The sequence below is a fragment of the Nelumbo lutea genome, chromosome 5 (genome assembly GCF_056320005.1).
Source record: "Nelumbo lutea isolate HS-2025 chromosome 5, American lotus-T2T, whole genome shotgun sequence".
Lineage (NCBI taxonomy): Eukaryota > Viridiplantae > Streptophyta > Magnoliopsida > Proteales > Nelumbonaceae > Nelumbo > Nelumbo lutea.
In genome coordinates this window covers 20,231,190-20,243,402 of record NC_142688.1, presented here as the reverse complement: position 1 = coordinate 20,243,402, position 12,213 = coordinate 20,231,190, and the positions used below count along the sequence as shown (strand labels likewise).

The window sequence follows — 12,213 nt, the reverse complement described above, 5'->3', positions numbered from 1 at the left end:
GTGGGATGGATTAAAACACAAAAAGGAAAGACCTTAGATGTACAGGCACATCATAAGAGAGGTGATATGCTTGGCTAGGGAGATAGGAACATCTTTCAACTGGGTAAAGAGATTGGTCAATGGTCTAGCTGATGCCTTATCTAGACAAGGGGTTTATAGACATTGGTTGCATTGGGGACAGGTCTCCCATGGAGACTAAATAAAACCTTAGAAATCATTAGGTCATTCCACACAGTATTAGGCCAATATTGCATTATTATATAATTAATTAAGATATTTCTATTCATGTCTATTGTTTTCAGCGTGGTGTTAAAAAATATCTCTTTTCCTTCATCACTTCAGGTATTCTCAAAGAGGAGCCATGCATATCCGTGGAAATAAAGGTGCTTCCTACTGTTGATATCTTTTTTCTTTTTTCAGTTGATTCTTCCATTGCTCAAAATAACTTTTTCATTTTCATTTTGTTTATCTCTGTGTTTGATGGCACAGCCCAAATGTGGTTTTCTTCCATCTTCAAGATTCATAGCTGAGGGAAATTTTATTAAACGAAATATAACTCGTTTTAGAATGCATCAAGTTTTGAAGCATCATGAAGGAGAGGTTGTGTTTTCTCTCAGATTTAATGTTGTTCTTATACAGATTAGGTTTTTCTAAGATTTTCTGTCAAAGTGTTAATTTGGATCATAAGTGTTTTTTCCTCAAAATACAAAATGAGTTAAAGTACAAGGAAATATCCATGAAGCAATGTTGTTAAAATCTTACAATTTATGATTTGAATCATGAACCCCAAGGGTTTTGATTTGAATCTTATGTCTGAATCCTTTTCTGCAAAAATCTTGCAATTTTTTGTTTGAATCTTACGATTTATACAATTCGTTGTGGTTCAAATCAATTCAATTAAGAATTAGTTCTCTACTTTGTTATTTTGTTTTGATTATATTTAGTTTTGTCAAGGGTGACTGTTTTTAAAGACTTTACTAGACATTGATTTATTTACGTTATTTAAGTCCATATATTGAGTTTATTTTCTATCATATGTTGAATAAAGAGACATTGTATGTTGATTATTTGGCTTTCAGGGGGCGTTCTTTTTTTGGATTTTGAGAGAGGGGAAAGTTGGTTAATGGGAGTTTGGTTCCCATTGACCAAGAATCCCATGTTCTTTTTTCAGATTAATGTGGGGACCAAGGAAAGTTTATTTTCTTGGGTATTACTTACCCGGGTAAGTGATACCCATCTCCTAGGTGGGTAAATAACTTTCCCACCAGGGGGGAAAGTTTCCAACACTTGAATGGGACAAAAATGGTCATTTTCTTTTTTACTTGGGAAATAAAAGAACATGGGTAAATACACTTACCTGGGTAAGTGTTTCCCAGGAAAAACTTACCCGGGTAAGTAACTTAACGAAAAGCGAATGGGGCCTCAAGTTAAACTTGATTATATCATCTTAGACTTCTATTGTATAAGTGGTAAATTCTATTGTTTTAGGTACATATATGGTAAATATGACTTATAAATAGGGTAGAACACTTTTCTATATAGATTTAGCCTTTAAGCATATGTATATTTAATTTTTTGACAAATTTGTAAAAAATAGAAATAACTTTATGATTTATGATACAATTCACAATTCGATTTGATTTGATTCAATTTTCTCTATGATTTACGATACGATTATGATTTTCAGAACATTACTATGAATTGTGGAACAATAAGATCAACTTCCTTTGGCATATTCCAGAGTACTGCAGTATTTATTATAAGATGTGTAAATTCCACATCATTTTTCTTGGCTCTGGTTGCCTGCCTCTGCCAATGTTTTGAAAACTAAACCCAGCCCCAATCCGGAAAAATAAAAATCATCTAGTTCAGTTAGTTTTGAAATTTAACCACCCAGTTAAACCGGGAATAACTAGAACTGGAAACTTATGGCCTCCAAAACATTGGTTACTGCAATAATTTAGTTACCTCTCTTCATTTCATATTGATTAAACTTGTTTGAGGCATCAACAGTCATGTATCTCTTCTTGACTACCTCCCTTGAATTTCTTCATCAAACCTGCATATTGACATGCTCTAATTTGTATCTCAGATATCCCAGATAAGTGAATATGATCCACTTGATTTATTCTCTGGATATAGTGAGAGAATTCATAAAGCTATCAAGGCACTCTTTACCACACCTCAGAACAATTTTCGCATATTCCTAAATGGCTCTCTCATTTTTGGTGGCTTGGGAGGTGGAAGAGATAGCACTGATTTTGTGATGGGTGAGTCATTTGAGGATAAGATGGAGGGCATAATCCGGGCAGACTATGGTCTGCGCACAGCAAGTTTTCTGCAGCTTGTAGCAGAGGCAATTTTCAGATCAGGAGTACTGGATCGACTTCTGGAAGCCCAGAAGCTTGATTTATTGGACATAGAAGGGGCAATTCATGCATATTACAACATTGTTTCCCAGCCTTGTGTGGCATGTAGAGATTTGGCTGTTAGGGAACTCTCACATAGTCTACATTCTATTTCTTTGGAAGAAAGCCTAAAGATTGTTAGAGACTATTTGGTTGCAGCAACTGCAAAGGATTGTAGTCTTATGATTAGCTTTAGACCAAGGGAGGATGGGGATCCAAGTCTCTCGCATCGCACTGTATGCCTAGAAACGATTAACCAAAATTTTGATTACAAGGTAAGAAAATCTTCCAAGCTTCATTGGATGTTACTTTATGTGGTTGTTATCAGTTACCAACTGTTAATTTTTGGATTTGCTTTTGTCATAGTTGTCCTGTAAATTCCTTTTAGCCCAAATGCATTTTAAATTCTTCACTAGAATTTCTGGAAGACTCGTTGTTTTAAAATATGTGGAATCTTTCTGTTCATTGATTGATATGAATGAAAAGAAGGCCATTACCCAATCCCAGCCATCCAGGGTCTTTGGAGAGGTACACTGAATAGAGTCCTAACCTTTGGCATTTTTTTTGCACAAAGTGGACATCCTCAGACTCGAAACCACATTCTCACACTTGTAGGTAAATTTTATCTAAAAGAAGCTACATCCTTTTGACTGCATTGAGATCTCATTTCAGTTGAAATTTCTTGTAGGTTAATTTCATTGACCTAGATTTGAAACCTTTGAAGAAGATGCTTTACTACTATGAATTAGACCGGAAGATAGTGAGCTGCTACAATCAAATGAATAAGGAACATAGGATATCTGACACTAAAAGCATGGAGCGTTCTGAAGCTGCTGGAATTTGATCCAACAGGTACCCAAAAAAAATCTTGGGCTAAGATTGTAGAGGTAATGAAAAATAGTTTGTTTGCGCATCCTTTAGCAAATTACTTTTGGAGTTGATTATTCAAAAAAGAAAATGTTGGAAACTTTTAAAGTGGTCATTTTTCTTTCTCACTCTACTGTTTTTATGCCCAACTGTTACCATGACAAGGGTTGTAGTCTAGGATCTAAAGAAGAGAGGAAATACGATGATTGGAGTGAATAGAGGAAATAGGATAACAATTGTTTTGAATGTGGAAATATCTTATGAATAAGATTGAGTTAAAATAAAGGAAATTAAGGGAACAAATCAGATAGAAATGAAGAGAACAAATCAGGTGTCACTCAACAAGCACCTAATATCACTCTAGGGTCTATGGGAATCATTCACCATAAGCACAATATGCAAACAAATTTTACTTCAATATTAATTGCCACGTCCTTGCACTTAAACATACATAGGGGTGGCCAATTCTACTAGAACTAAGAATTGATTAGAAAAATCCCACTAAACTTAGAAAAACTAGAAATTATAGAATTTGCACTATCATACTTATGATTAACAAACCTCAATTACCCCCAACTATTTAACCAATGAATAAGACTTCAAACATAATTATGGCCGGTGGATTAAAAATGAGAAGTGCAAGAAGCCAAGAAAAGCGTGAAGACTTTATAGTGCTCGAGATGTAGGGTGCCAGGTGAGGCCAATCTGATCCCAACACTTTTTTTGGTTAATATCCCAACACTTGAGTCTAGTAAATAAGAACACTTGGCAAAAGGATGTAGAGAAATCAGGCCAACCCAATCCGAAAACTTCTGGTTGGGTTAGTGATGTAACCGTTTCTGGTCACGTACCATTTTTTGTGATGTATAAATTTTTTGGCTAAGTACCTCGTTATTTGACCCGGGGGTGACGTGCCTTGGTGATGAGCTACCTGGTGGCGAACTGCCTGGTGGAGAACTGCCTGGGGGCAAACTGCCTGGTGGCGAACTGCCTGGTGGCGAACTGCTTGGTGGCGAGCTCCCTGGTGGCGAACTGCTTGGTGGTGAGCCCCCTGGTGGCGAACTACCTGGTGGCGAACTCCCTGGTGGCGAACTGCCTAGTGGCGAGCTCCCTAGCGGCGAGCTCCCTGGTGGCGAACTGCCTGGTGGCAAACTCCCTGGTGGCAAACTCCCTGGTGGAGAGCTACCTGGTGGCGAGCTCCCTACTAGGCGGCTTGTGACTCAGAGAATGGTGGAGCTCCCTGATGCAGCGCAACTCGACTGCCCTCTGCATGAGGTGGTCTTCTTTCCTTTGTAGGCAGTGGGAGCTGAGGGACCTACGAGAACTCCACCTTTTCCTCCTCTTTGTAGGCGGCGGGGACCTGCAAGAACTGAATCAGAGGACCCGGGGGTATTTTCCCGGCGGGGGCTTTTCGACGCTTAAGTTAACACTCTGATTGTAGAGAGCTTTGAATATGATATTGGAGAAACGAGAGAGCTAGAAAGTAGGGATTACCTCCATTTTTTCCATCCCCCCTTTGGGGGGTGAGGTCTTTATATACCGGAGTCCTCGCGGGTTAGGTGGGTGAAAAGCCTCCAAACGGTAAGACTGTCACATCCCGTCAGAACCGGGGTACGGTGGTGAACTCCCCGATTTCGTCAAGCTGGCGCTTGTGTCAGGCGGCCAGGTCGGCGCCTAGGCCAGGTTGTCAGGGCGGCGCCTGTGTCAGTCGGCGGGTCGGTGTTTGGGCCATGTTGTCAGGCAGGAGATCTTCCTGCGATACGCCAAACTACTCCTGTACTGAGCTACCATACAAGTGGCGAGCTGCCCGGGGGAGCTATGCCGAGCTGCTTGTGGCGAGCTCTGTCGAGCTGCTTGGCTCCTTGATGAGCTACCGAGCTCCTTGACGAGCTCCTTGGTGAGCTACCGAGCTCGTGGGGTATGCATGCCGAGCTTATCGGTGGGCGTCTTATGGGCGGCTAGGTCGGCCAGGTCGAATCATGTACTAGGTTGATCCAGGTCAGTCAAGTCGCGCAGGCTGCGCCAGGCCAGCCAGACCGGTGCTCGGGTGGGTCACCAACTTGGTAAGTTGTTGCCTGGATGTTTGCCTATTTGTCACGAGGTGCCACGTGTCGCAATTTCACTGGAGGACCAAATCTGCCCTCATCATTTGCCCCCCCACTCCCGAGTTGAGAGTAACTCAACGAAGGGAGTAGATTTCTTCTTTTGGCCCGTAAGTCGACGAGCTAGTAAGTGCTGATCCAATTCCTTAGGCTTTGGGAGCTGCCTGTATGTGGCAAGCTGCCAGTAAGGTGAGGAGGTCTCTGCCAGTTCAGTAGTGTAGCCCTTAGGCTCTAGGGGCAACTTATAGTTCACTTTTGCTGATTTTTGCTCATGCTGAGGAAGTGACTAGGTATTTAGCAATAGTGTGGCCCGTAGGCTTTGGAGTGACTTGTAGTCTACTCTTCTTTGACTTTTGCCCATGCTGGAGAGGCGACCGGGTCTTAAGCAGTAATGTGGCCCGTAGACTTTGGGAGTGACTCGTAGTCTACTCTTTTTTGACGGCGACCGGGTCTTAAGCAGTAGTGTGGCCCGTAGGCTTTGGGAGTGACTCGTAGTCTACTCTTTTTTACTTTGCCTGTGTCGGAGAGGCGACCGGGTCTTAAGCAGTAATGTGGCTCGTAGGCTTTGGGAGTGACTCGTAGTCTACTCTTTTTTGACTTTGCCCGTGCCGGAGAGGCGACTGGGTCTTAAGCAGTAATGTGGCCCGTAGGCTTTGCCTGTGAGGTGTCGAGCTATGATTGTGTTGCATCGGCTTCGTAATGCTGGTCACCCACTCCTACAAGAAGCTACTAGGAGCTCGACCTTCGGGGGCAGCACTACTAACTTTAGGTCACCAGCTCACACAGGAGCCTTGGAAGGCTCGACCGGTAAGGGCGCTTATGTAGTCTGTTGGCCGCCAACTCCCGCGGAAGCCACGAAGAGCTCATCTTTGTAGGGGGGACCTTGCGGAGAGGACTGATGAGGCATTATCTGAATTGAAAGTAAGGTTGATAGAGCTACTTAGTCTGTTAACTCCCTGCATAGTCTTTGAGTTCATAAAAAATGTAAACTATAAAGCGATAGCTTCAATTTCTAAAAAGTGAGGACTTAGCTTTGGTAAGATGAGAACTTAGCTTTTGTAGGATGAGAACTTAGCTTTTTGTAGCGTGTTCCCATAGTCGGCGCCAATTGATGTAACCGTTTCTGGTCATGTACCATTTTTTGTGATGTATAAATTTTTTGGCTAAGTACCTCGTTATTTGACCCGAGGATGACGTGCCTTGGTGATGAGCTACTTAGTGGCGAACTGCCTGGGGGCGAACTGCCTGGTGGCGAGCTCCCTGGTGTCGAACTGCCTAGTGGCGAGCTCCCTGGTGGCGAACTGCCTGGTGGCGAACTCCTTGGTGGCGAACTGCCTGGTGGTGAGCTCCCTGGTGGCGAGCTGTCTGGTGGCAAACTGCCTGGTGGCGAACTCCCTGGTGGCGAACTCCCTGGTGGAGAGCTACCTGGTGGCAAGCTCCCTACTAGGCGGCCTGTGACTCAGAGAATGGTGGAGCTCCCTGGTGCAGCGCAACTCGACTGCCCTTTGCATGAGGTGGTCTTCTTTCCTTTGTAGGCAGTGGGAGCTGAGGGACCTGCGAGAACTCCACCTTTTCCTCCTCTTTGTAGGCGGTGGGAGCTGAGGGACCTGCGAGAACTCCACCTTTTCCTCCTCTTTGTAGGCGGCGGGAGTTGAGGGACCTGCGAGAACTGAATCAAAGGACCCGGGGGTATTTTCCCAACGGGGGCTCTCCGAGGCTTAAGTTAGCACTTTGATTATAGAGAGCTTTGAAGTTGATATTGGAGAAACGAGAGAGCTAGAGAGCAGGGATTACCTCCATTTTTTCCATCCTCCCCCCCTTTGGTTGGTGAGGTCTTTATATACTGGAGTCCTCGCGGGTTAGGTGGGTGAAAAGCCTCCAAACGGTAAGACTTGTCACATCCCGTCAGAACCGGGGTACGGTGGTGAACTCATCGAGGTCGTCAGGCTGGCGCTTGTGTCAGGCAGCTAAGTCAGCGCCTAGGCCAGGTTGTTAGGGCAGTGCCTGCGTTAGTCGGCGGGTCGGTGTCTGGGCCAAGTTGTCAGGTAGGAGATCTTCCTGCGATACGCCAAACTACTCTTGTACTGAGCTGCCATACAAGTGGCGAGCTGCCTGGGGGAGCTATGCCGAGCTGCCTAGTTCCTTGGCGAGCTCTTTGGTGAGCTACCGAGCTCCTTGGCGAGCTCCTTGGTGAGCTACCAAGCTCATGGGGTTTGCATGCCGAGCTTATCGGTGGGGTCTTATGGGCGGCTAGGTTGGCCAGGTCGGATCATGTACTAGGCTGATCCAGGTTGGCCAGGTCGCGCAGGCCGGGCGTAGGTCGCGCCAGCCGCATGCAGGCCATGTGCAGGTCACGCCAGGCCGGCCAGACCGGTGCCCAGGTGGGTCACCAACTTGGTAAGTTGTTGCCTGGGTGTTTGCCTAGTTGTCACGAGGTGCCATGTGTCGCAATTTCACTGGAAGGTTAAATCTGCCATCATTAGTTAGGGTTGGGGGTTCAACAGATCAGGTTGGATTAGGGTTGATCTTAACCCAACGAAATCTGGCTTGAGTTGCACCCCTACCATCCCCAATCCATAACCCTGCCAACCATGTCCAAAGCGGGATTCATATTTTTTGCGGTTTAATATATTGCCTTACCTTTTTCAAAAAAAAAAAAAAATCTCTGATACAACCAGCCAAAGACCTTAACCAATGAGCCAGTTGGCACCTTTGTTGTTGTTTTGTTATATACACACTGCTTGCTTTAAGCATTTGAGATGGTACCTGGTACGTGGTTGGATAGAAACAAGGGATATAGGGACAAAATTGTTCTTTTAGCTGATATGAAATTGCAATAGACAAAGGGATCCACATGAAATTGTCAAATTTGCTGTCGTTCTTTTGAAAGGACTGTCATTATCTATCTGATCAGCTTATTCAGTCTTCCCTTCTTTGTTTGTAAAACCAGGATTAAAAATTTAATTATCCTTATTTTATTGTATTTTTTCTCTATATTGACTTAATTGTGAATTTCATCGATATTTTGTATTTAGAACGCTGTTTCTTTGGTTGACAGCCGGTACTTAGTCACCAACTAGTCATCTCATCACCCAGGGAGGCCAAAACGAATGGTTATCATGACAAGTTGACAAATTGAGAACAAGATGTTTAGCTGAGATCATAGTTCAAAGTATTGATACTTTTTTTTTTTTTTTTTGTTATTTTTCAGGTTGATGTGTTGAGAATAAAAATGTTAGAAGAGGTTTCTTATGTTTAAGTGGGTTCAAAAAGCAATACGTTTCATACCATATGCACTCTTATGTTGCAATATTTTGAACTTGGCTGAGATACTAGAAATACCATAAGACAATGCTGTCATGTCAATAGAAGCTACATGGTTTCTTTTCTCTTTCTTTCTCTTTTATCTCCTCACAAAAGCATTCTTTAAATGAATCAGTTTTGTTTTTTTTTACTCCTTTTGAGCACCAAATAATTCTTAGGGGTGCAAATCAGGGCCCGACTTAAAGCATTTCCACTGCATCTCGGTTGATCCTTGCCTCCTTGGTGCTTCCCCTTCAAAATTCAAAGAAGGTTGGAGGATGTTATTAATATACAAACAAGGATGTTAATGTTGATAGTTGATACAACAGAAATGATCCTTCTGTGTTATGCCGAAGGTATCCTGTTTTGACTTGTACCGTGGATTATGACGCCCGCAGCAACATGATTCATGCCATGCGCAGAAATGACTCGGGAACTAGTAAAGTTTTCAAAACCGGATTGGACCAGACAAACCGGAACTGTTCATGTCTCCAATTTCGGTTATACAGTAAACCATTAATATCCAAAAACCCGTTAAAAAGATTAGAAAACGGCTGACCTGGGTGGTCGAACCACTAAACCGTTTGGCCCAGGCAGCAGTTTGCGGGTTTTATTTTGTATTTTTTGCATTTAAAAAATAATAAAAACAAAAAAAAAAATTACTTTTGTGTCCCAAATCCTTTCATAAGGTTTAGGGTATGAATGAAAGTCATTTTTGTTCTTCCCTTCCCAGTGACGAACTACGGTGACTCATGACGACCAGCAACGGCCGTAGAGGCTTCATGTACGGCAACCTACGGAGGCAAGGAGGTTTTGCAGTATTTGCAACAGTGACCTACAGCGGCACAGCGGCAAGGCAGTAGAGGCTTCAGTATTTGCAGCGGCGGGCCTGCGGGAATCTGTTTCTAGCTTTCTGCTCATCAGCCGGAGTTGCAGCGGCAATCACCGGCGACCAAACTACAGTCCACCGGCGGCAATTTTCCCCTCTCTGTGAGCCCAACACCGTGACACCACCACTACTAGTGGCAGTGAAACCGTGAAGATATAAAATGCTTCATCCTTCACACAAACTTTGGTTTGCTTAAATTGTTTTTTTTGAATCAAATCTTTTTTATATCATTATTCATTATATATTTATTTAATTCCTTGCTTATTTGCTATGTGCAATTTTTAATTATTGTTTGTATATCAAATCGTATTTCTATTATTAACTTGTTTTTTCAATTCCTTGCTTATTAATTTTTTTTTTTCAAATTCCTTCACTCCTTGCTTATTTGCTATGTCTGTATTTTTTGCACTTTTCTGGTTTTTTTTATGTATTTTTAGAATTTTTTTTGTATTTTTTCTATGTTTTCTGTATTTTATTATTTTATATTTAGATGGTTTTAAATGTTTTTTTTCTGTAATTTGTGTTTTTTTCTGTATTTTATTTAATTTTTATGTTATTTTTATTATTTATAATTATTTTTCGCTTTTAATTTATTTATGACATCACAGATTGAACCGATCGAGCCAAACGGTTGACCAGTGACCCAGAAACCGATCTCCTGACCGGTTCTATTTCCAAGTGGTTTCAAAGCCTTGGGAATTAATTAGATTTGATGGGGAACCTTCTGCATACGATACTAGAAAAATATGATACCTTTGCCGTGACTAGGGAGTGAGTATAATTCCGTTAAAACCGAATAACTGAACAGAAAATTTTGGTTTTGATTTTTTTGGTTTAGTTTCTTTAGTTTTTGGTTAAATCGGTTTGATTATTTTGATTTTCGGTTTTAGTTTTTGGAATTAAAATTTCGGTTAATTCAGAAAATTTTGGTTTTGATTTTTTTGGTTTAGTTTCTTTAGTTTTTGGTTAAATCGGTTTGATTATTTTGATTTTCGGTTTTAGTTTTTAGAATTAAAATTTTGGTTAATTAAATTAACCGAACTTTTTATTATTATATATAATATATATTAGTGACATAAAACCTTATCATTGGTTCCACAGCCGATTAAATAGCTAAATTGTTTAACTAATTCAAGCATTTTCAGTATCATGTCTTTCCATCAGCATAAGTTTTCCCAAAATTTCTTTGACATACCAACCAAATAAGATTAATGCGTAATGAGCTGTGGAACCAATAATAACACCCTACGGACCATGACAGTCATTAAAGGCATATAGCCCACAATCACTTACCCTCTCAATTTGCATTTATAACTGGTGTGAAGCCTTGTCTTTGGTTCCACAGCTAAATTTCATAATCATCGCATTCAGCTAATCCTAAGGCATGTATCAATTTATGTATAATTTCTATGGAAAAGGTAGCTTCCTTCTCCATAGCTAAACTCCAGATCTCGTAAACTTTTTCATGCATTTTACTCACATATTACACACCTGTAAGAAGACACTTGTCACAGAGTATGCACGAGAAAAGTGTAGGAGATCCCAATCCCTCTAAAAAAGACTATCAAAAAAGGAGTTCAATTAATCATCTGAACGCAATCTTGTGTTGAACTCCATCAGGGCATGGTCCATATATATAGTTGGCAGGGATTAAATATCAACACAATTGAAGAACATTATGGTTCAGAAGTCAGGAATCCAAAGCTCTTGTACTATTTGATTATGAAGAAAACAAGAGAAAATGAAATAAATGAGAAAAAAATAAAAGAAAAAAAACGATTATCTTTTAATTGTGTCGGAGAAGGGCCACTCTGTGTAAGAAATTAAATTAGCTTCCCATATTGGCTTAACATTCTTTTTTCCTTCGACTCAGTTTGGAAGAAATACAAATATAACTATAATATAAATATATACAAAATAATATAAAATACAAGATTTTGTACTCTATATATTTGTATTTGTACTTTTTCTAAACTGAACCTTCAGTTTTCTCTTTTTTTTTTCATTTTTCTTTGCAATCTAATAGTGTGTTATTCTCTTAATATCTCTGCATACATGTATACTAACATGTTAAATACATTTCAACAGCTGAGAATTGGTCCTTTTTTAATTGGGCGATGCATGACTGTAATGAAGCATGATCGCGTTCATAAGTCGAACTCCTTTGGAAGTCCTTTTATTGAATCCCAGTCCATCTATGATGGAAAAACTTTGGCTGTTGGGGGCCAATAACCTATACTGTTTAGAGTGTTTTTAGGATTGCCACATTATCATGCGAATGGATAAATTAGTAATTGCCCCCTAATTTATTTTGAACAAAAAGAAAGATATGGGCGTGAATAGTTATGCCTAACCCCAAAACTCTCTCAACAGCAGAAGAAGCCGAAGTTATACCCAATAAAATACAAACAAGTTAAAATAACTGAAAATATATATTGGTTTATACTCAGTCGGAGGATGCATCAATTCTATTTTACACTTAAATTTTAGGGTTTAAGGGGCTGAATTTTAGATTTTAAGGTTTCATCTGACCATGATAGGAGCGAAGTAAAGCCCGTCCAGATTCAGTTGCACCTCATACTTACGAATCTTTCTTTATAGGTTGGACCATGAAACATAACAACTGGAAGGGTAAAATATATAT

General features: G+C 40.9%; 1 protein-coding gene across 13 annotated transcripts in view; it reads left to right on the top strand.

The window, feature by feature from the left end:
- Positions 1-9,900, top strand: part of LOC148850831 (inositol-pentakisphosphate 2-kinase-like) — a 51,496-nt gene extending 41,596 nt beyond the window's left edge. For 2 of the 13 annotated variants that reach the window (XM_088946381.1, XM_088946384.1), the window contains 4 exons: positions 343-383; positions 2,093-2,683; positions 3,097-3,260; positions 8,589-8,768. In XM_088946381.1, coding sequence (XP_088802507.1) covers positions 343-383; positions 2,093-2,683; positions 3,097-3,252 — 788 coding nt within the window. In that variant the 3' untranslated portion in view covers positions 3,253-3,260; positions 8,589-8,768. Of the gene's footprint in view, positions 1-342; positions 384-489; positions 601-2,092; positions 2,684-3,096; positions 3,296-8,435; positions 8,769-9,413 lie in introns of those variants that run through there. The other 11 variants (XR_016099555.1, XM_088946378.1, XM_088946376.1 and 8 more) reach the window with 11 other exon arrangements.
- The last annotated feature ends 2,313 nt before the right edge of the window (positions 9,901-12,213 follow it).